Below are 26,901 nucleotides of genomic sequence, written 5' to 3' on the forward strand. Positions count from 1 at the left end.
CATAACATGATAAATGTGTTATGTTTTAAAATATGTACACATTAAATAAGGCACGAGTGGCACATAACATTATAAATGTGGTATGTTTTAAAATATGTACACATTCAATAACGCAAGCGTAGCATATAACATTATAAATGTGCTATGTTTTAAAATATGTGCACAGTAAATAAGGCACGAGTGGCACATAACATTATAAATGTGTTATGTTTTAAAATATGTACACATTCAATAACGCAAGAGTAGCACATAACATTATAAATGTGTTATGTTTTAAAATATGTGCACAGTAAATAAGGCACGAGTGGCACATAACATTATAAATGTGTTATGTGTTAAAATATGTGCACATTCAATAACGCAAGAGTAGCACATAACATTATAAATGTGTTATGTTTTAAAATATGTGCACAGTAAATAAGGCACGAGTGGCACATAACATTATAAATGTGTTATGTTTTAAAATATGTACACATCAAATAACACACGAGTAGCACATAACACTATAAATGTGTTATCTGTTAAAATATGTACACATCAAATAAGGCACGAGTAGCACATAACATTATAAATGTGTTATCTGTTAAAACATGTACACATTCAATAACACAGGAATAGCACATGATATTATGAATGTGTTTTGTATTAAAATATGTACACATCAAATAACACACGAGTAGCACATAACACTATAAATGTGTTATGTGTTAAAATATGTACACATCAAATAAGACACGAGTAGCACATAACATTATCAATGCTTAAAATGTGCACTATTTAGAATAGTACAACATAACATAACATAACAATGGATATAAGACATTGAATGACTGTTTGTGTTTATGATTTTACGAACACGATTCATGTGCAGTGCTGCAAATATCAAGTGGTAATACTGAGAGCCGTTCTCGAACACGAATAATAATAATAAGTTTACAGTGAATTGATATATGACCAACTCCAGAGATATATTCAGCATTTTTTTAATTAATTAAAGACCACAAAAAACATTCACCTCTTTTGATTATGCAACTCATTAGTTAATTTCTCTTTTGTAGTGTGTAAACCACCACCTCTGTAATAACATAGATGATATTAACCATGTTCTTGTTGGTATATGTAGATATCCATTATTACATTTTGTATGAACCCACTCTACTGACGACGATTTAGTTGTGACTGTGTGCCAATTCACGTATACAAATAATGATTGCACGTCATATGCATTGAATTATTAATGAGTTAATGATAAAAAAGACAATATATTTTTTGTGGCAGTGTAAATTATTCATAGCAATTGTGAGTTGCTTTTAGCCAATACATGTTATCCGGTTAGTGGCTATAAATGTATATATTTGCTGTGTATGTGTGTTTTCCCCACGTTTACCATACAGTTACCATCGTATACGTAGTTTGGTATATGGTCTTGTCAAATTCACTACGTACCGTTTATATATTACAATATGTTAATTTCTCTAGACTACACACTACATGGTTTTGTATATATATATATATATATATATATATATATATATATATATATATATATATATATATATATATATATATATATATATATTATTTTGTGACACGTCATCAATGTCATTTTAATATATATATATATATATATATATATATATATTGATAAATGGATAACCTACGATAACAAAATGCAATGAATGAATGGAATGCATACCAGATATTACGCTCATTGAACTCTCATTATATTGAAATCGTCATGATAGTGATTTTAAATTAAAACGAAATAACTGACATATTATATTCTATCCTATCATGACACTGGATTTTTTTGGTTATATTATTAGGATTCATATCATTTTTAATATATGACTTTTCCACAGTCAGCTGGCGTACTCGTGATAATAAAATAAATTTACCGATATATATATTTACTACCCGTGGTCAGCCATCTTAGAATACTACTCTTAAACTAAAAAAAGAGAAAAGTTGGGAAACGCGTTTTTCAGTTTTTAACAATTCGGGAGGGGGAGTGTATACTCAACTTTCACAGCCAAACAAAATCAAAATTGAGCTAACCGCTAACAGAGTTCAGTTACATTTTTAACAATTATTCAGTAGTGAGCTCTCCATTGCGCCATTTAGTTGATTTGTTGAAATATACAACACACTGCGTGACACCCAGACAAACGCACTGTCTTAATCAAATATTATAACGTGACGCGAAATTATTAATGATGTAATATCAATATGTGTTGGTTGTTAATTCGGGATTTAACACACATGTTCCATGATTTGGAACTGTTGACTGCGCCATACTCCGAATGCAGACGAAAACGTATATTTAATTACGTTATGTTATCGCATTTGTGGCATATTCACATTATTACACAAATGTTTTACTTAATTAAAACAAATATTAAATGATTAGAAAATTATTTCTGATAAAGTACAAAGTCATATTATGCTCATATATGGACAATAGTGCACGAAATAATCAGGTGTGTATTCAGATTAATTGTAATTCACTGCAACTCTCTTTCTAGAGACGATTGGAATCTAGGACCGTTTTTTTTTATTTTTGAAAATAAAATGTCTTAAAATGATAGGTCGCCGGTGTCTGTGTTCAGCCTTGGCAATTCGACGATGGATATCTTTATTCTCAACCTAAATAACATGGGATGGGGGGGGGGGGTACTTGACTGATATTTGCCACACGAATACATCATGCGTATTTGTTGATTGGTTGTGTGTTATATTCAGTGATATGTAGAAAAACTTTTATATATAATATTCCAGATAACCCAAGTTCTTGTAAAAACACACAGAGTGAATTGATGACGCAAAGTAGATTTCTTCTATTCAGTTCAGGTGTAGTAGATATTGAAATGCACTGTTCATGCAATTACTGGGGTATTGTATATAACAATATCAATTGATTACTGCAGTGTGTGAATACAAACACCAACTTAGACATGCATGATATCAAAAACGCAATTTGAGGAAGTCATGTATCTTAGATATTTGAAGTATCCTGACTCAATTACGATCCTAACGAACGCAGATTTGCAACGTTATACTTTAATGATGTGCTGCCGTCTCTTTTCAACCTTTAATTTATCTCACATTTCACAAACTGAAATAGGAGGCATGGATTACGTGGAATTATTTGTGTAATAAAAAGTCTTTAGAAAATAACGAATGCTGTGCGTCCAAGACACACTATTATTTTTCACACTATGAAATTCAAGTGTTATGTTATTCGTATGATATGTAAGACGTGACCAGTTGTGAACATGTAATATTCATGATTAATTTTTCATCGTGTTTCTAGATTATTGTACATGATGTTTTTTTAATCTTTCACATATACAAATGTGCATCAGAAAAGGTATACACGTATATTATACGACTGCCAGAGCAAACGAATTTAAATTTTAAATTTTAAGTCAAGTTCATTGAAGCAAACGATATAATATAAATGCTCCGTTGATACCATATGTTTAGCAGAATCTCACTGTAGTAAGATGTATCTATACAATCTTCCCACGTTATATACCTCAATTGCATGGGTTAATGCTCTAATTTAGAACATTTCACTGTCATTGTCAAATGTTGTGATCATTTATGAAATAGACACGTACTCGTTTCCGTGAACGATGTTAAACTTGAATGATTTTTAATCAGAATGTGTATATCATACTCGTTGGTCCATCATTGAATGTGCAGAAAATTACATTGCCAATAGAATTATGATATGAAAGAGTTAATACCAATAGCTTGACAGATGTGAACTACAAAGCATATATGTCATGAATGATTCTATCAATATTTGCATTAAGATGTGCAGTTTTCCTATTTCCGGCAAGTGAGGAAAATGTAGTTTCATCTTTACGACCTCTACAAGTGTAGACGCCCACGGTTTCTATGTAAATGAGTAACTACGTTTATTGGTCATTATGGGGTGTACTTCAGTGTGAATTGGTGTAATTAATTGACAGACGAGTGCGTCACCACGCGCATCAAATAATTAGAGGTAGGATTTCCTAGAAAAAAGAAACATTAAATAATCATAAGAAATTAAGCAAAAGTGGATAATTCATATTGCCATGGTAACCATGCTAGCAAAACCTTCACTATCAAACGCCTATATTGTCTGTTGGAATGTATTTCCTGTCTTCAACTTTAAATTCGTCGTTTCATCTAGATTCACTCTAGCGAACTAGTCGCACGTGTTTTACCGATAAGAGCATCCTTCCTTACACTACATCAACGGTTTGATGAATATACATACTCTTATTTTATAATAAAATATTTGCTCGAAAATGCCAATTTAAAAAGACATTTCTATTAAAAACAGTTTCGTTCACAAGGTTGGTGTTATGGAAGTGCTTACATATGTAATACACAGCGGCGTGGCTCGGCAGTTATTACGTAATGATATCATCTACGTTTTATCAATAGAATGAATTAAACAACATCACTGTTTAGTAACATGTTCAATAATACTACATGGAGCATAATTTATAATTGACCAAAAAACATTAAAAGTAGTTTCTATATGGACTGTGGATGCAATATACATTGACATGTTTTCAGTATTATTTATTTGGAATACTGAGATGTGATGTGATGTGATGTGATGTAAAAATGATAATTTAGTTCTTAACTACGACCTCAGAAAATAGAAAGATTGGGAGGTATTTATTGATAGAAGAATTTTTAACTAAATGAAAGGTGTTTGCCAATAGCCGTCATAAAACATAGACTCTTCTGGCACACTAACAATTTGTTCTTTGCATTTGTTGTGCTCCTATATGTGTCCTATGAGCAAACCATAGTACACATCAAATTACTGCGTGTTCGATACTTAACACCGTGCCAAGGTGGATAATTTGTGTGGGAAAGGTAGTAGGGGCGCCTTTGTAGTAAGTAATCTAGCAATACCAAGATGGGCAGGCTAGTATTATTAACTTTATGATAACTGAGCCTATAGTTATACCAGGGTGAACAGAGTAGGATATATGAATTTGTGGTAACCTAGTCTTGCAAGGGCAGGAGTGTTGTCATAATGAAAACTAAGCATGAGTGGGTCTGGAAGATGTGTTAGACTGACGGAGACCCATCTTTGCTTGGGTGGTAAGGGTATAAGTAATATATAGATGGTGACATAGCGTTGCCAGAAGAAACCTAGCCTAGCCAGGGTGAGCAGAGTCATTGTCTTTATAGTAGCCTTGTTAGAATGAACAGGATACGACAGATGCATCATTTGGTGCACGAACAAATGGAAAGTGTTGAGTTTCAATATCTCTAGTCAAGAATGCACCGAGTAGGGAAAGGAGATAAATCGACAATATGAGAATGAAATAAATAATGTATTCCACGGTGATTTGCTCAAAGTATATTAAAAAATACATAAACAAAATGTGATTGATTGTGCTGACGATTAGAAACCCCCCTCCGCGGGATTACATATATGAACAAACCAAAGCTACATTGGCCACGGATAATGGTGTGGGCGTCTAGACAGCTTTATGGTTTCAATGGTTGAAAACAACATCGGAATATCAGCCAATTGATAGCGTTGTTTTCAAGGCTGGCTCCCAATTCTATTTCTACGAAGCGGAGTATTATCTTTCATGAATCATTTATATGTGTCTGTTAGAAATTGTGTTTGATTTAGACATAGATGTCTCCATGTGTTGGCATAAATAAACGTGATTTAAAAAACATGTCTCGTATTCCTAAGTACTATTTGTTTTTCAGGATAATTCAAATGCCTGTAATGAATTTAAATTTCATATGAACAAGATAATCTTTCCTCCGGGAAACCTACTGAGTGAGCGATTCATTCCATCACATAGATAGTACATTGTTATGTTTTGGATAACATGTTTGGTTTGTCATGCCGTTTGATTGATATTTGATCACCTATTGAAGTCGCAGTCTAGAAATCTGAGAACATTTTAACTTGAATCAATATAAAATGTCTCTTGCATGGAATTACGAAACGGAAATTACACCTGGTGTAGTAATAATAACGTGTAGTCATTTATATATCGCACATTCCCCAGGAGCATGTCCCAAATCTCTCTATTTGTTAGAATATGGTGCGCTGGCAACACTGACAGTACTGATCATTATTTCCCTACCTTAGCGAATATCTACCATATTACCAACTCGTCACTTCGAACGTGCCCATTTAACGTTTCACAAAATATGAAAGAGAATGTTATCAATATAATCAACGTATATTCTAAAGTTGATATCACAGTAGATAGTTGCGACAAGACATATTTTATCGTATCATGCTGCATTTACTGGTGCCTAGTATGAATGATTCATTACAATTGTATGAGTCTGATGTCAACAAAAATGAACAGAAAGTTCTGACGTTTGAGTCATGTGTTGTTGAATCGATGAATAACACAACAATTGCGGAAATGATAGTTGATCCGTGCCGGTGTGTAGTGTTCGGTTTCTGATACGTCATTCTCGGTATTTACAAAGACCTACTGTTAGACGGAATAGAGATGAAAAGTACAATTTCGTTTTTGAAGAAGTGCATTTGCCTTTCGGATTCAAGTCCATACATTGTCACAATGTCAAAATCGTCGTATTACATTGATGAACAGTTTATTCAGTTTTAATAATATCATTGACATATTCCCATACCCCGGAATTATAATATGTTTTGTGATTAAATGATAACATCCCATATTCAGAGAAAAACAGAGTGTGATGAAAGGTGACTACTTGACTGTTGACACGGTTTAATAGTCATTGAACTGAGATCTTTAAAAGTACTTACCTCGACGTATATTGCGACAGGCATGACCAGCAAACCTACTGAGAGGTCGGCAACCGCGAGACTGACGATAAAATAGTTTGTGATATTACGCAGTGATTTTTCACGAAACACCGCTAGACATACCAAAACGTTTCCAAATACGGTTACGAGTGAAAATAATATTATAAACAACGACCAATAGTTGTAATAATCTGGCTGGTGAATATTCTCTGCAGTTGGCGAAATAATATCGCTGCTGTTATTTCGGAGTAGCAATTGTCTCTCTGTCGCCATCGTGAAAGTCTGTTCTGTCATTGACGCTACGCAATACCAATCATCACACAAACTATGCGGTAGAATCGGTTCTCTAGGTACGATGTTGTACGACCAGTTCCACGAGTGCGTTCTGAAATAAACCAACACTCGATGTCATTATAATGGTGTTTGGAAGATTTCAGTGGTTGCTAAGCAACATACTAACCAAGATATCTTGCACGAGTGTTGTTCACAGTGGATGTGGCATGTGCCTATAAAATGACTAATACCTAGAGGCAGTATTCGCCAATCACATTACATTTTCAGTGTTTCTAATTTGAATAATGCCCTTTTAAGGAGTGTTAATTTTCCGTCTGTGTGGCGCACCTCACTGTACTCAAGCATGTTTTTGTATAGGCATACAGTGGACAGTTACTGTCAAAACATTTAAAATTTCAGCGTAGTGTTACAGTACATTTAAAAAAATTGATTGTCGGAAAGTAGGCTTTAGTTCAAAGGTCAACGGATATGTTTTAATATTTGACAGGCGTACTGTCTGTATAAAATATAGCTTTGTGCTTTGTGGTTACACAACATGTCAGTGCGTTGCAGTCTACACCTAGTAAGCATGGATGTCATATGATGCGTTGTGGTGTGATCGATGTGCCGTGACAAGACTTGACGTGGGGTGACGTGACGAGAGGTCATGCGTAAATAGGTGATGTTGTGGGGTCTGATGTGATGTTGTTGGTAGAATACTGTTATCTCGATAGTGAACAGTTAAATTTAATTGTAAACCTACCCGAATCCTTCCAATCTACCCATACCACGAAAAACAATAACAGTCACAATTGTATGCTGTATCCTTGCGTCTTTGCTAAAACTATTAAGTTTTACATGAATCTCCAACTAATGCATTCAGATATATCATCAAAGATAAAGCTTAAAATGAACTTAATCCTAAATACAAAATGGGATTATTTTAAGATGTGCCAACTGCACGGTCAATAACCCAATTTTCAATTAATTACTAAATACTTGAAATAACAATTACCGCCTGTTGTTGACTAGTGCAGTACAACGTACAATTTCTATTGGTTATTACACTGTAACTATGGAAGTTAATTTGAATACTAATAAACAGGTCATAGATGAACACAAAGAACAACAGTACACATCACTATGAGTTGTATAAATAACATAAACGAAGAGATTATTAATTGTGTGTCGATATAACCAGTCTATTAAAAACGTGCTTATACATTGATTAGGATCATCATTATAAAACATATGTGAAAAAGATTGGTAAATTGATACATGTCAAAGCTATGTATACAACTACCAGCGTTCCTGCAGCTATTTATTACATTTCAATTTCATCTAATAGATTCCGACATGTCATTAGCAATGCATTCAATAGTCGGTCCGTGGTCGTTCGTTTCATAAAATGCGAGCGCGTTGTAAACAATTAGTCAAGCTAATTAATATGTGGTAATTAGAAGTTGATTAGTAAGTTATACTTGGTAAACTCTCCAAGGAGTGTATATCATAATATGCTGTGTAATGTTATGTTTTCGGTCAATTATATCATAAGTTAGGGTATTCCTTTGATGGATAGACAACCTGTATCACTGCAATGTTTAAAGGTTTTCATTTTTGCGAAGGTGGCGTCTGCTCTGATTCGCCATTGTTCGGAATCCAGTTTCACGTATATTATTGGGGGGGGGGTCAATAGTTATTCCCAGTGGAGTGGGAAAATGTAGAACCATACACAGTCTGTAGATTGGAAACTATTGGGGCTAATCCAGCTCCATTGACAAACAGCATACATTCAAATTGTTGTTATGCAAATCATTTCCCAAACACTACATTGCCATGCGTCTCGTTGCCTACTACTATATAGTTTAAATGCGCACATGGAGTAGCGGTGGAATGTTTGACGCTAATACTTGTAAAAGTAAGTGCGCTATTGTGGCGCCCACCCATCGGTGCAGTATGTCAACACTGTAATTATATCAACTTTTATCTCAGGAGCCTTTTAACAGCGAACATAACAAAATTCATTGGTGTAATTGCCTGATGTTGGAATGCTAGAGATAAAGGAAAAGCTCGTCATGTGAGGTGGAAAATTGTCTTGCACAATCTCAAAAAACGATTACCAAACAACTATATGTAAAAAAAAATAATGATCGAATCCTCTTAAACGTGCTTTTTAATTTACATTGAAAATACTAGTATTGTAAATAAGGTAGTTTTAACGCAGCATGACTTGACAATCCAGTAATGCTGTGGCGACATATAGAGTTACTAATAGGTGTTTGATTATACATATTGTTTAATACCATATGAATTGTCACTACAATATAAACAGTGCTCGGTAAATGGATATATGAGTCTCGACAGGAAAAGCCGAGCAGGTTATGTCACTGAACTCACTTTTGGTGGCCAGGATAGTCGGATATAAGCCACAGCACGAGTTGATATGTAAACAATATTATTTGGTGACGGTTGTAAAACTAGTCCGACTTGAAAGGTTTGCGTTCGTTCGCACATGCTCAGATGGAACATTGATGTCCATGTGTTGTATTACGTTGGTTTGGCATTGTATCGGAGATAATTGATTGAATATTGGCACGCACTCGCGGCAATCATCAAATAAACGTAATTGTGTTTGTTACTACGTGGGTTGCGTGTCACATGTGGTACTCACTCGAGCGTGTAGTTTCGTGCAGTTTCGTCACACTTTTGACAATACCCCTTTAATAGTTGTAGTTTTATTATCACTACGTTATTGCTAAAAAAAAGTTCAGGCATTTTTGTGATGAATAACAATAATGGCAAATAGTGCAATCAGTTGTAAATATGATTTATTCAATCCAGTGTTCCAGTATCTACCTTAGTGTGTATGATGTTACATGATGGTAACGATGTATCTATGTAATCTTGTCATAGTATCGGCTTTTTTAACAGTGGCGCCTGTGGCGAAAAGGATGGAAACAAATATTGGCGTCTTATGATCATAGTTATAGTCATAGTGTAACAGTATAATGAGAAAAAATGGCTTTAAATAATACATATATAGAGTTACACATTGTACGCATAAACTACTGAATTGATTTATACAATGTCGTTACACCTCGTACAGTGATACTGATCAAGTGTATATGGGAACACACTCTCTTTACTTCTAGGTGATTCATAACTATCATCCTACCGACAATAGTACCCTCTAGGTGATTTTAAAACTACCATCTTACCAACCAATAAACCCCCTAGGACATATTGCGTTAATAGTATAGAACTATTTCATTGGAACACGTTTATCACGTACGCTAATGAACTTAGTGCACTATCTTTCCTCTCTAAGCAGAATCTGTTTTTGTCAACAATCAAAAAAACATCTATTCGAAATTATATATTCATAATAACGCATCTTTACACAATGCAGCGTTTAAATTACAATTACGTCATTCAATTAACTGACGTAATGGCAGAGTGCATAGTGGCACGAACGTGACACACTAAGTAAATAATAGTCCAGGGATATTAACGAATACAGGTTTAACCAACCAATACACTGGCCACTGCATCAACGAGTTTAACTTTAACTCCGCTAGACATATACAGAAAACAAATTGTATCCTGAAAAAACAATGTTTGAACCGGACGAGTCGCAAAGCATATATGAAATTTGTGTTGCCCATAGCAGTGCAGGCGAGTTGTTTTAAGATAACCGTCTTCTCGTGTAGGTACATTGGATATCATCCTGCATGTGTAATATCAACTTCAAGTCTTAAAATCATTTCAAAATTATTTGAACACACTGAATATTCAAATTCTTGAAAACTAACCCCAATCTGTCCGATGACTCAAATACATATTTTTATATATATACAGTACCTAGTGATTTTCAAATTAAACAACATGTAATCCACATTCCCACTATAGAGACACCAAAGTGATATATGATCCATTTACGAAATATTGATTAGCGGGATGGCTTATTTTTGGGGGGAACACGACACTGATATCATTATAACGTAACGTTAAATGTGTTTTTGGTATTCAATTTCATATGGGTAAAATAGAGATACCTCTGTGAGCGAGGTGAATATGTTAATGTACAAAAACGTACGTTTTCGGGAAAGTAGATGTCTGAACAACACTGAGAAATTGAGATATTTGTCAATAGACACATACCGTGGACATGCCTTGTCAGTTCTGAAACATATGACAGTTACCCGTCAGTGCTTTATCAACACAACATATCTACAGCAAAATAACTTCCACGACAAATACACGGCAATTAGCTCGACATCCATCTGTCTTTAAATCTAGGTAGAGACGTGACATGGTTAGGTAGTATGAGCAAGTCGTGACACGACGTTAGCACAGTCTATTGGAATATCCTTCGTCGTGGCGGCGTTCTTAGTTGCAATCCGTCTAATTACCAACTATAACATTCAGGTCACTCTTTCAGAATATTGTGCATCAACGGTATTGCTTTACCCAAATTATTTCCAATGGTTCGTCTTGACGTCTATTTGGACGAGACTCACGTGCAGAATTACAGAATTCCTGATAATTGCCTAATATCACCACCACCAATACATTATATGGATGAAAAAGTCACAAACATATGCGTACATAATACTTGTTTGATGTACAACGAAATTGTCTACCTAAACTGAGTAACGTCCATCAAACATCTGAGTATTGTTTTCCGAATAGTTTTATTATTGCGGAAAGTGAATCTTTTTGAAATAACGCTACAATAAACGGAGTTGTGATTTCTCAATCAGTAGCATCTGTTGTGGGTATTCACACAACAAATACAATGTCTTTTAAATTACCCTTCTTTTTAGATATAACATTTTATCATTTGGTTGACGGACACATTTTCATCACCGTCATGGGAAAGTTATCCATATTGAGCAAGGGGACGGTTTTCTTCTCAGTTGGTTGGTAAGTGTCGACGTCTTGGGCAAGTTATCATTACAAAGCAAGGGGCGGACATCTTCTCAGTTGGTTGGTAAGTGTCGACGTCTTGGGCAAGTTATCATTACAAAGCAAGGGGCGGACATCTTCTCAGTTGGTTGGTAAGTGTCGACGTCTTGGGCAAGTTATCATTACAAAGCAATGGTCGGATATCTTCTCAGTTGGTTGGTAAGTGTCGACGTCTTGGGCAAGTTATCATTACAAAGCAAGGGGCGGACATCTTCTCAGTTGGTTGGTAAGTGTCGACGTCTTGGGCAAGTTATCATTACAAAGCAAGGGGCGGATATCTTCTCAGTTGGTTGGTAAGTGTCGACGTCTTGGGCAAGTTATCATTACAAAGCAAGGGGCGGACATTTTCTCAGTTGGTTGGTAAGTGTCGACGTCTTGAGCAAGTTATCATTACAAAGCAAGGGGTGGATATCTTCTCAGTTGGTTGGTAAGTGTCGACGTCTTGAGCAAGTTATCATTACAAAGCAAGGGGCGGATATCTTTTCAGTTGGTTGGTAAGTGTCGACGTCTTGGGCAAGTTATCATTACAAAGCAAGGGGCGGACATCTTCTCAGTTGGTTGGTAAGTGTCGACGTCTTGAGCAAGTTATCATTACAAAGCAAGGGGCGGATATCTTCTCAGTTGGTTGGTAAGTGTCGACGTCTTGGGCAAGTTATCATTACAAAGCAAAGGACGGATATCTTCTCAGTTGGTTGGTAGGTGTCGACGTCTTGAGCAAGTTATCATTACAAAGCAAGGGGCGGATATCTTCTCAGTTGGTTGGTAAGTGTCGACGTCTTGGGCAAGTTATCATTACAAAGCAAAGGACGGATATTTTCTCAGTTGGTTGGTAAGTGTCCACGTCTTGGGCAAGTTATCATTACAAAGCAAGGGACGGATATCTTCTCAGTTGGTTGGTAAGTGTCGACGTCTTGAGCAAGTTATCATTACAAAGCAAGGGGCGGATATCTTCTCAGTTGGTTGGTAAGTGTCAACATCTTGGGCAAGTTATCGTTACAAAGCAAAGGACGGATATCTTCTCAGTTGGTTGGTAAGTGTCGACGTCTTGGGCAAGTTATCATTACAAAGCAAGGGACGGATATCTTCTCAGTTGGTTGGTAAGTGTCGACGTCTTGGGCAAGTTATCATTACAAAGCAAGGGGCGGACATCTTCTCAGTTGGTTGGTAAGTGTCGACGTCTTGGGCAAGTTATCATTATAGAGCAAAGGACTGATTCCTTCTCAGTTGGTTGGTAAGTGTCGACGTCTTGGGCACGTTATCATTATAGAGCAAAGGACTGATTCCTTCTCAGTTGGTTAGTTAGTGTCGATGTCCTTGGCAAGTAATCGAAACTAAGCAAAAGAACGGATACATTCCTCAGATTTGAGATGTAATAAGTGCGCATGTGTGCGATTCATATATTGTATATTTTACTGTAACAGTTGCATACTGAAAACACTATATTGTGCGCGACAATATTTCGTCCACCAAACAAATGAATATCCTCCAGCGACGCAACTCGAATGGGTTTATTATCTACGCCTCTCGCAGTGTAAGCTCAGGTATTTCCTTTTTATAAAGACCTTTCTTCAACTTATTTTAAATGTTAATTACAAGAGGGAATTTAATTTTCTCTAGGGTAACGTTAGATCGTCTCGTGTAGTAAGTGCCAGGGGAACAACATTTTAGGGGGTGTCGGTTTTAGTTGCTCAAAAAAAATATTTATCGTTGCAATTTGCAACGTTCTTAAGAGAGTACCATTTTGCTGTAAAAAGTGAAAACAATTCCTGTAATTGAGATTTGTTACAACAGCTACGTCTATTATGAATGCACCCCAAGAGACTATTAGATATATTAAAACATGTAAGAAATGTACATGATAAGTAATACATGGTCATATATTTTGGATACATTTAATTTAATTAATGTCATATACGAGATTATTGTAACTATGCTTATTTCAGATAAAATACAATGTACGAATTAATTTAATGGTAGTATATGGTCACGTGATCCGAGTACACGTGTGGAGTACATCCGTTAATGATGCCAACACAATGTTGTTTCAAAACGCAACTACCTTTGTTCATCCTCCGGGACTCTATTTACCGCGTTCTCACAGCTATGCCCAGCAAATTGGGATGGTAAATCCCGCTGTTAGAGTTCATCACAAAAACAGCATTAAGCGTTACTCTAAGGTACGCGACTGGAGTCATTAAAACAAATGCTTTAACGAGCAACAATAGTTTACGTTCCATTACTATGGTAACACCACCAACGACAAGAGATTCGTATATTTACTAAAATCGTTGTGTGTAATTTGTGTTATAACTGGAGTACTTTGTACTGTGTTACGAAAACTCGATTTACGTTTATCTGTCATTTAACAGAATCCAATTGACCTAATAACGCAGAAACAAATTATAATATGAGGTTATTACGAGGATAACTCAAAGTATGAACGAAGACAATACAGCGTATCGACCGTCGCGCAGCTGAGGTCGATGCGACGGTGTGCTGTACTTTACCTGTACATGTAACCTTCTCATTATACATCTTTTTCTTCCAATGATACATTATGGGAATGCCGAAATCCAAAAACTTTAGAACAGAATCCGCGAACTTATTTGTGTGGAGTCCGGTCAAACCCTGGTGGCAGCCATGTTTGTTTTTATTATTAGAGGACGCTCACGCGCATAATCATTCCATATTTGGAATTTGCATTTCCTTATATGGTAGTATGAAAATACCCCGCAAATATTGCAAAATTACGACACGCTCTAACTTATGGCGTTACGGTGACAGATGTATAATAATAATAATTATCTTTTTATTTGCAATTTAATTTGTACTTCGTCAAGTGCACTATCACTGTCTCTTGACTCTCTATTATGTATTTCTGGCTAAATAATATTGTCGACGCTTCTTCAAAAGGCAACAAAATGTTGACCTACAAAAACCTACAAAATCCCTGAGATTATTTATACACACATGTGTAATATACACACATGTATAACAATAACTTCCAGATATTGATAGCGATAGGAATAGAAGGACTACCGGCTTCCAGCAATCATTTTCAGACATAGTTATGACCAAAAAATATTCTTGAAGACCAGCATTAAGTCCTTAACAACTCGCTTCATGGGGATTGCAATATTATAATATATATAGAATTAACCTACGAAGTCGACATGTGAACACTTGTCGGAAAACATGACCCGAATATACACATATGAGGAAGTCACTGAAATTGACAGTTTAATTACAAAATCGAATACCGCAGACAATGAATAATCTGTGATCGTTTCATTCTACTAATTTCCACAATTGACATTCAGACAGCGACTTCAGTAAGTACATTGGTATATAACTCATTTGTCAATACGATTAATTCTCTTATATGTTTTAGTAGGTTATAAATGTGTTATTAAACCTCATTGGCTAATGACATTTGTTTAATACATTCAGCATACATCAATGTTTTAATGAAACACCCGCTACAGGTTTATTGGAAGTAACACAAGACGGAGTGTAAGTGTCGTGTCAGGTAAATGAAGTGGTGTAACATGTGTTATTTATAAGTCGTTACGCTATGTAGGTCGGTGCACAATTAAGAGAGGAGCTGCGGTATTCAGACTATAACATCGTCACTTACACTAGTAATCATATGTATTGAACATGTTATTTCACGCATAATAAACGCCAATGCAGAGGACGAACACGTCTTCCTGGTTTAGTTTGCTCATGCTTTATAAATTGTTCACGTTTTAACTTGAGTCAAAATAATTACCATGCGTATATATGTTATAATTTTTTTTTTCTGAATGTACGTCGTTCATGTCTGCATGGTTATGTTGGTTCGTGTTGAATAAAAACGTGTCAAATAAAAAAGTGTCCACTTTATCATGGTATGTGGCAGCGTGAATATGATATGATAAGCTGTTATACATTTATTTAAAGCGGAGGGGTCGTCACCTGCGCATGAATTGAGTCCAAGGCGACAATAATAACGCACGCCAAAAAGCAAAGGCTTCTGGGTAGACGCTTATATGTAAACAACGACACGCTATGGCCGTCTACCGCTTAGCCGACTTCAGACGAGCTTATACGAGCCACTGATGCAATGACAGAGAACACGAGCCGAATCAACAACCGTAAATTATCTATCATTGTGGTGCTCTTTGTTAAAAAATGAAGTGTTGTCACTAACCACACATGTGTTTGTTTGTCGGGTGGTAGTTCACTCAATCACAATATGTGTAGGACGAGGCGCACATGCGAACAGATAAACCAGTATGTTAACATTTGACATGTTAATGAATAATAGCATTCCACATTTTTTAATTCATCTAACATAAAATAGAATAGTGATAAAATCTCATGCTTGCTCAATTTACTATGTTTATATATGTACAAAACTTTCATTCTAAAGGTGTTTTTACCTTTCACTTTCTACGTTAGGGAACTGTCAAATGTACATATATTCGCACGGCCGCCGAGATATTTTGGTTACTAGGGTGTACTTCATTGTCAACACCTATGCGCACAATTCCTATGTGGTCATGTTATTTCCTGTCTATATGAACATGCTTTAATAATATAGTCTACAATTAGCGTAGTCATGGTGATAAATGTTTTCACTACGGACAATGTAAGTGGTAGAATACTAAAGGCTTAGACTCTCGGCTTAGACTGCTCAGCACTGCAGTCAATCATCGCATAGCGCTGAAGTTCGTGTAAATGAACAAAGAATTTTACGCGCGTTGTTTACGTTCCTTTGGAACATCTTTTTTCAGCATTATCCAAATATGTATTATTATTATTATTATTATTATTTTATTACCTGTCACCGTAACGCCATAAGTTACAGCGTGTCGTAATTTTGCGGTATTGCGCTGGTTATTTTCATCCTACCATATTAGGAAATGTGAATTCCAAATAGGGAATGATTACACGCGTAAGCGTCCTCTAATAATTAAAACAAACATGGCTGCCCCCAGGGTTTGACCGGACCCCATACAAAGAAGTTCGCTCAATCTGTTCTAAACTTTTTGAATTTCGGCATTCCCATGATGTATCCTTGAGAGGAAAAGATGTATAATAATAAGGTTATAACGAGGATGCACGGAGCTCGATGCGATCGCGTACTGTCTGTCTGAGTGCATAGTACTTTTCGCTATCCTCGTAATAACCTCATAGTACGAATGTAGACTTTTTTGCTGAGGTAACAAGTTTTCTCAACTGTGAGAGTGCGTGTATGCGATGTCGTAGTTACTAACTACTATATGACACCGAAACCCGCAAATTAAATTTCCATCCGCTATCGAAGGCCTACTTCGTAGTTTATGCTGTTGTTATCTACGGTACTTCGTGACAACCAACACCCACAGAAACAATCTTCTCAGCATTAATAAAGAAGAATGGTTTATCATTAATCAGATAAGTATGACACCAAATTGGTTATTCAAAGTCGTGACTCCACGAACGTACATCATTTGTCATATATTACGCCCTTGACACTGATAGATTTAGATAACGAAATGAGGAAAAGTATGTAATGAGTGTTTTTGATATTTAACCATGGAGATCCGATGGGGTGAGTTATGCGATAATCTCAAGTGAATTGTGAAATTATCGCAAAACAAACATACATTTTTCGAAATTGTGAAATACGTGCGTTTTACGTTTTTGAATACGACGATAGTATCGTTCACTTCTACACGATCGTACAATTATAAGTGCCTTCTGCTTTCTGTGATGTCATTGGTTAAATTCATCCGATTTATGCACACATATAACTCACGAGATCATGAAATCCCCAGTAATATACAATGTGTTTATTTTATATCTATATATTCAAACAGTAATGATGATTTGTTGTAATAGCTTACAATTGATTCATTATTTTAAATAAGGTTCATCGTGCGATTGTCTATGAAGAATTCATCTAATTTGGTTACGGCTATAATTTTTACTGAATATATTATTTTTTATTTTGAAGCGGTCAGTATAATGTATTCGGACAATACACTTATTAAAAACTGTTAAAAACGATTATGTATTTGAAATGAGGTTAAGTCGAAATGGCTTTCCATGAATATTATCAGAAAACAGGTACCAATCTTAACAAGAATGCCGATGTCTGCCCTAGGATTCTGCTTTTCAATACATCACGTAAATTCAAACTAATAAAACAGCAATGTATTTCTTTTATAGAAAATGCGTCAGTGTCTACAGTCTGTCACCCAAATACACATCAAATTCATAGTCATCAAGTGATTCATTGTTTTATTTGTATCCTTTGCATCAAGTGAGTCATTGTATTAATGCGTAATAATCTAATGAACTGGACCATTCAAATAACACAATAACGCCACGTACATAAATCGTAGTATATCATTTGAAAGTCACGTGGTATTTGTGTACGGGTATATCATTCGGTATAACGACTCAGTGGTAAAATAATAGTTTTGAAAAATCGAGAAATTCAGATGAATTTGCAGTCGGTAATTATAATTCAAAGATAGTGGCCGTGCGCATCGCGAACGAACATCAAACGAGTGTTGACGTTGTGCTGACGGTGTTGAACATAATATCAAGCTTTGTATGGGTTAATTACTATGTGTGATTACAAGCGCTTTATTATGATGCATCTATTTTCACTGCATGGAAAGTACACTCAACAACAAATGATATCAAATCGTAGCTTGTGGGTGTATCATTCTTTGTATATTAAAGATCACTGGAGGAAATATGCGTACAACTAAATAAACGTATTTTACCCGAACCGGGTTCTCTCAGCAAGGAATGATATTCCAATTTCGATTTCCTGTATCGCCAGTGTTGATATTTACCAGTAGCTTTCCGGTGAGTCGTATAATTCTGCTTGAGACTAGGTATTCGGACAGTTCACAAATTTATGGTTTTCAATGGCGTTATTATGATGAAGCCACGAGAATAGAATCGGGTCCTTAAGATGTGTAGTACATGTGTTTGTATATTTGAACATTTTTATTGTTCTGTTAGACGTCATTATTGCCGTGTGTTTCACTTTCTGGGTAACAATAGCCCAGTATTTCTAAGTTTACCCGCGACGGTTAAACGTGTACAATCCTAACGGCAATCATCTGTACGATGTGAACGTCGACTTACAGTAATGAAAATTGCTTTCCGGAAGTCCTAATAATCATATTTTAAAGCTATTTTTTCTCCACGTCGTCAATTTCTAGAAATTATTTTCAAACACAGTAGCCAACCTTGGTCATAGAACACCTCCAGCTGTTTTATTTTTATTATATAATTCAATATTTGGATTTGAATATTGATGGACACGAAGAGAATATATCTGGTAGAAGTTCGTGCAATGGATTCATTTTATAAAGTACTGCCGGAACAGTTATGATAAAAGACGAAACACGTTCTTATATATACTTTATATAGCTGTATTACGGAGAGTGTCGTGTTGTTACCATATGTCCTTAATACAAATACAGTGTTTTATGTTCCATTGTGGTTATCAGCTTAAATAAACTTGCTGATGATTCTAGAAGGTGCGTTTAAACAGTCGCATATGAAAGAATAACTCAATTTTCAGCATTACTGCTCTTCCATTCAACCTTGTAAATGAATTGACAATGCAAGCCAGGAGCTTCAATAAGCACATCGTCAACATAATCGTTTAAAACTGCGTGGTAATTGATACGAATAATTGAATCTCAAGTTCTGTTTTATGAAACATGTGTTTGTGTGCATGATTTCCGTTGTGTTGGATTTTATTAAATTTCCAGTTGATAAACACAACGGCCTCATTGAATCAGTTCAGTCGTGAAAGACTATTAAAATTAGGAGATGAGGATGACAGTTTATCTCATCGTATCTGGCTTGACACGTGGCATTCATATATTTTAAAACAATTATTATTTTGAAAGCATTCATATAGATTAAATCCATCATGCAATGTGTGGTTTATTACATTATCAAAGTTTTTGATTTCAATATTTCCAATTTTTTGTATAAGCATCATCGGGTGTAGTTAATGGAATAGTCGGGTAATTACTCATTACCGTGAAAGCTGAGTTTTTTTTCCCAGACCCTTATAACGTGATGAGGTGGTTAGATAGCCTTTGTCAGTAATGTGTTATCATGGCCCGTGACCTCTTGGCAATGCACGCACAAATGACAGTACGGTGACAGTATTGCTTAGCGCAATACGTTTCAAATGTGGTTGGTGTATATAATTGATATGTCATATACTCGTCAGATGAAGCAATAGAACTCGCTAATACGCATGCGCACTGAGTGTTATTGTAGGTCCCTTAGGTTGCCTCGTCCTATTTGAAACGCCAAATGAATCATATTTGGTCTTCGAACTAACGCAAAAGACACGGTTGAAATTAGTTATATTTGAGCCATTTAACATTTAACATTGGTAACATTGAGCCATTAACTATGGTAACATAATCTTGCCATATCGTAAAATGTTATTCGGTTATATACAGTAAAAAATCAAGTTGTAATAAGATATATGCGTTTGGTTGTCTTGAATTATTTACCAATTCTTATAAATATAATTTAATTTTTGTAAAATATGTTTTTCTCTGAATGTATATTTTGTGCCGGGTAAAGATAACAAAACCTTCATTGCATGTGTATTAGTGAAAATAACGTGACACCAAAAACCATGCTACTTTTACGGCCTTATTTATTTGGTTAAATGTCCACTACGGAACGATCTTAAATTGCGACGTTCACTGAGTTTGAAATGTTGGCGAACTAAATCAGCCCAACTAGATCGAGGGTATACGCGATTTATACGACTGTTGGTTGGCACCTGTGTATACTTGGCAGTCACACACAGTATATTAATATAGCATCCCGGAACTGTATACTAGTAAGTGATATCACGCAAAAATAAAAACGAACATTCCATGTAAATAAACAATGTATTTTACACGCGTTGTATACGTCGCTATGAGTCCCATATCGAACAGGACGCGGCACGACGACTGCCGCTCTTTAACTGAACATCACGTAACGAGTGAAATCCCAGCGTTACATTCGATTATGAAATGATGTATATGATTTACTATACTTTCAAATTACTTCTGCGACAGATGTGTAGCGAGTCAATCACACGGTTCATTACATTTCGTTTTTCACAATGGTATTAGAGAATAACCCTAAAGTGGCTAATCCTAATCGATCAAATGAAAAGATTACAAATAAGTTCCAAGAAGAGCTTTCCATGACTGTTATAATGAAATAGACAACCCATCAAAGAATGTCACTAAAAGTTCATACTGCTTATTAAGCAACATTCTACAGTGCAAATAACGTCTTTATTTATGTTACCGATTTGAGGAGTGGGACGTGGCTCTATATGAGCTTTTTTCTTTTTGTTTCCTGAATAAAACAGATTACTACAGCATTACTCTTTCTAGCAATTATATTACATTAGATCCGTTGTCATAGTAACGGTGGGACGTTTAGCACAACAGAATAGCTAGAGCGAAACAATATTTGTTATTACCACACGTAGTAAAAGGGAAATAACTTTGAATAATTCCGATGTTATTCAAATCCCTTGGACATTCACGATTTTCCCTTCGATTTTTCGCTTGAATAAACTACATACTTTTACAATTTTAACAAGTTCACGATAAGTTCAATCTGTCTGTTATCTTGATGTCGCGCCGTTTGACATCGGTTACACGCTGTAGTCGTTAATCAATCAATTAATCAATATTTCTTTTTTCATTTGCGATAAACACGGGAATTACTATTAGACAAAGTTAAATTCACAATAAAATCAAGAGGGGTTCAAAATGTGTCTTCAGTATTACATTTCTAATAAATTCTTTCCCTAAATTAATTTGCGTCACAGCGAAGATTAAATACTTTTGACAAGTTCCAAGGTTATCATTTACTGCATAGTAATCACTGACTTCTCTTTATATCAGAGCAATTGAAAACTACGTCATAACAAAACGGCAGTACGAGGCAACAATTATTATGACGTCATATTGGTTTAATAGACTGGAACGGAACGCGTGCATTGTGGGTATTATCTTGTACTCTGTATGATGAAACACCTTATCCATCGTTTTCGTGCGAACATGTCTTCGTCGGTTTTAATCTGATGTCATCGCCAAATGATTGAAGATTGTCACGTTTTATAGCAATTTAGTTAAGTAGGTTGTGGACACACTAAACCGCATTAAACATTATTATAAGGATCGCCAGGAAGATTTCACCATAAATTATACACTACCAGTGAGTTACATTTTAACACCGTGAATACGGCTCCCGTTGGTGCTCATAATCTCATGTAGAATTTGAACTTTGAACTTAGAATCATATGCATTTGAAGACAAATATTAAAATAACAATAACCGGTTCCATGTTTTTGCGATACAGTTGACACTGTGGAAGTTGAATTTTGGTGTGAGTGTGATTAAGTAGTAACCGAAATATATGAAATGATTTATTATCCCTGTATTCGTATATAGATTATAATCACCGAACATGATATTAATTTCCAACCACCGTTTATCCAACTTTTCTATGGACTACAAATTATATTGCGTACAAAAATGTGATATTGTACATACTGGACCTACCTAATACACAATTACTGCGACTGGTGTGGGTTATGTTTTCTGAAACTGCGCTTCTCGAAAACAAGATTATGCGTCTGTTTCCCGTACATGCTCAGCATCGTGGGTAATAATAGGAATTACACTAGTAATGAAACAAGACATAAAGGATGGAATATAAAAATATTAGAATACGTTGAAGTAGAAATGATTGTATATTGTCACTAATAGAAATTGCAATTGAGGTCAGGACAATTTTCTGTGACTATCAGATTTAATACGAAATACGAAAGATATAATTATTTCAGATCTAACAGTTTGTCATATTATATTATTTGTTTTTTTATATTACCTACTAACACTGAAATTATCTTTTCCTTTCAGATGACAAAATAGTAGCAGCTAGGCGAGCTTTTTTTATGATTCACGGGCCTTCTCGAATACCGACAGAAACTATGGCTATTACCACTGGATAGAATTTGTACTTCGAGTAATTGCAAACGTATAACATATTTAAAAATCGAAATTGTGTAATATTTGCTATCACTCTTATGGTAGTACATAATATGACATAAAACACTCTCTGTAACAACTGTGTTGAACTGATGAATATAGCACAAATGTGTTATTAACAAATACAAACGCAATCAAATAACACTCACCAATGTGTCATAAACGACTAATACTGCTTACTTCAGAACGGTTTCTGGATTACAGAGGTTATCGACAACTCATTGCTACTTGTGTTTTTGATAAATATTCTTAAAATAGTTGCATTTCGTGCATTCATGCCGGAGGGTTTGGAATTGATAAGCAATGAATAAACAATGCAGCGTTGAGAGCAATATTCTCATGCTGTTTTTTAAATACCAACCAGCGTGTGGTCATATACACATGTATTGAATTAAATGATCATACTGCGAGTGTTTTCAAGGCACAGTACACACAGTGAATGTGTATATACAATACTGTTACTAAATCATACATGTGGTAATTGAAAACAAATTGAATCGAGCTTAGATGCCATCCTTGGTGTATATTACTGTATGTAACTGTAAAATGTTAATGACCTTTATTAACGTGATGTCATATGTATGTTGAATAGTAATTGTGGCAATCACTAAAGCGATCATATACCATACAAAGAAGCGTAACTTGGTAGCCCCTTTTGTTATCTCGATGTCGCGTGTAATCACGCGCCATAGAGTGGTCATGTTTAAGAAGGCTAAAGGTATCACAAGAGTTCGCTGGTTCTGTTCAGGAGAAAACAAACATGGACATACGATGAATTCCTTTAATATTCCAATACCAAAAGTCTATTGATGTGTGATGACATCACGAGTATGCCTCATTGGTACACAACACTGTTTGAACATAATATTGACATTTATTGCGACAGTGTTATTGGTAACTGAACGTCAAGAACTGCATCATTTGTCTTTGAGTTCAACGACATTGTACTTCACCGGAGTTGTCGCAATGCTCATATATTAATGAGCAATGGACCTTCGAATATACAAAGTTGATAGCGTAGTTGACATTATCATTTGGGAATAGTGTCATGGCGTCGATTATTACATTATAGTAATGACTTATAAAGCTATAATAACGATGGGTTTCTTACATTTTGGTCCCTACATGTTACCTCACAACAAAGCACAGTAAGGATTCCTCTAATTCAATTATCTAAAGATGAGAAGTAGACAAAATGCTCCGCTAACAACTTATGCTCAGCAGGACGGATTCTAAATTACTTCTTTGACGGCAAAATTGTTTTTTTATTATTGAAGATTGATGCTCATGCTGTTATGTACGTGATCAAATGGTAGCATTGAGAGCATTTAGTATCAGTGTTCTTTCCTTCGAGGTCGTGATGCGAGAAAAAAATGTAATACATGTATCTATGTCTTGTCATCATTTTCTTAGTTATTCATTGGGTTGAAACGGTTATTTAAACAAGATTATGTATTCGGGTATTATTTTATCATGGATGATGTTGTTTTAAGATGACTAAAGAACTTCTACTTCATCTGCTTAATACGGTGACCTGCATTTGCTCAATTTGCAATTTGCAAGGACCAACTTTCTACCAGACTGCATGACAAAATATATGATTTTAATAAACCCACTCTCCTATTCTATGGGATATATGTTTCCAAGCTCATTCATTAAGTCAAGGTCCATAGTAAATATGCAGATATAATAAGCTTGTGGTTCAATGTCTGTTGTAAGCACCAGCTTTCATACAAAAACAGTGATTACGACTCCAAATGATATATCACGAGTGCCACTTCTTGAGTAGAATGTGATCACTCTTTTCGAAACACCTGACAACACTTCCTGTATACCATGTAGTCCATTTATCTTTCTCTTACTGGTTTTACTATGTAGTGTATTTGTTTTGTTTTATTCTTATGAATTGTCAATTTATTTCTGTCGTTTGTTCTGTATACTTGGGCTTGTAAAAGCCTCATACGACTTTTGTATACCTACGATTGGATATGGTATTTTTATATAACTGCACTCTTTGTTCTATATATAAATTTAGCTGGCACTTAAAGTATGCAGTAAATAGCTATGTATATCTTCCCAGTATCATGGTTGTACATATGCATTTCCCAGATTCATGTCAATCAAGCATATTAATAACACAATTGCGCAATGATGATATGATGTCAGTAATTTTAATACAATTTAAATATGTTACCAGCCTGTGACACACGAAAGTGATACCTAAACATGTATCTGGCCTAAGTCAAAGTCATTCTCTTATGTTTTTTTGGAAAGGTTACCAAGCATTACGTAACTTATGTATTTTATCACCCGTACAGCATTTTCACCAATAGTCTACCGGGTCAAGATGCGTTGATAGCAAGTTGTTAAAAGGATTTATTTGTATTGTAAAACAGCTGTTCTGAATTTATTGTTGTTCGTAGATGATAAGAATAGATTGTCACATAATTGGTACATACATTGATGTGTGGTTGTAATGTTGAACTGGATCGTATGTATTGGGTTATTTCAAGGCGTATGTGATAACGTTAGGTTTGAATTGTTTGTTTTCTACTTTTTTAGTACCGTTCATTCTATTATTTTTCATTTATCTTTTTATATTTATTTTTTTGTTTTTTTATGTTTCTGAACGCTGAAACGAGATATTTGGTAGACTCAAATAGTTTTCGGGACATGCGAAAAAATCGAAATATTTTTTCTTTCGCCCACTACGATTGTTGTTGTCAACTATCGCTTTAAAATTATGTCATTTATCTCGTCGCCGGGCTTATTTTCCGTTGTGAAACCACTGTTATTTATACTACAGTATAATGTATCATTATATTTTCATATTTGGATGACGCATTTGAGTTCGTCGCCGGCATGCGTGGGTCGTCATGGTTCGTCGTCACTGTGGGTGGGTCGTCATGGTTCGTCGTCACTTTGGGCGGGTCGTCATGGTTCGTCGTCACTGTGGGTGGGTCGTCATGGTTCGTCGTCACTGTGGGTGGGTCGTCATGGTTCGTCGTCACTGTGGGTGGGTCGTCATGGTTCGTCATCGGCGTGGGTCAGTCGTCATGGTTCGTCATCGGCGTGGATCGGTCGTCATGGTTCGTCATCGGCGTGGATCGGTCGTCATGGTTCGTCGTCAGCGTGGGTCGGTCGTCATAGTTCGTCGTCGCCGTGGGTCGGTCGTCGTGGTTCGTCGACGGCGTGGGTCTGTCGTCATGGTTCGTCATCGGCGTGGGTCGGTCGTCGTGGTTCGTCATCGGCGATCGGCGTGGGTCCGTCGTTATCGTCGTTGACTACCCTCGTTATATCATGTAGGTTCATCTCGAGGCGTATTGTACTGTATTCAGAACTTGTTTGTTGAATCTCCTAGGATAAAATCCCTGACCGAGCCCAAACACAGTCTTACAACAGTATTACATATAACTCAATTTAGTGAATCATTTATTGCTGAAGGCATTTCTTATCCATGCATATGTTGTATCGACAGCAAACTCATTAGCTACAATCAATGGTGACATGCATGTCAAGTGATGAAAGTACATCGACTTAGGAATAACGAACGCCGTTGGCGACTTCGAATGACATCTACAAATTGGGATAGGAATAGCCACTACCCGATGTAAAACAACTGTTTTATGCACAGCAGTTGACTACGCGCATAAGTAACTACATTGAGTCGATGTACATTGAAATTATGATGCAAATTTTCACATTTTGTTGTGATACATTGACGTTTGTTTTGTGAATAATTATACAAAGTTGTATTCAATATATGTCGTATTGTATCCA

General features: G+C 35.7%; 1 protein-coding gene across 1 annotated transcript in view; it reads right to left on the reverse strand.

The window, feature by feature from the left end:
* LOC100372003 (D(2) dopamine receptor A-like) overlaps positions 1-23,314 on the reverse strand; it is a 39,702-nt gene extending 16,388 nt beyond the window's left edge. The window contains exons 1-3 of the mRNA XM_002731042.3: positions 23,271-23,314; positions 22,633-22,753; positions 6,791-7,175 (exon numbers count right to left, since the gene is read on the reverse strand). Of these exons, the coding sequence (XP_002731088.2) occupies positions 6,791-7,084 (294 nt within the window). The 5' untranslated portion in view covers positions 7,085-7,175; positions 22,633-22,753; positions 23,271-23,314. The remainder of the gene's footprint in view (positions 1-6,790; positions 7,176-22,632; positions 22,754-23,270) is intronic.
* Positions 23,315-26,901: the final 3,587 nt, after the last annotated feature.

Source organism: Saccoglossus kowalevskii, chromosome 5 (assembly GCF_978046115.1).
Source record: "Saccoglossus kowalevskii chromosome 5, keSacKowa6.1, whole genome shotgun sequence".
Classification (NCBI taxonomy): domain Eukaryota; kingdom Metazoa; phylum Hemichordata; class Enteropneusta; family Harrimaniidae; genus Saccoglossus; species Saccoglossus kowalevskii.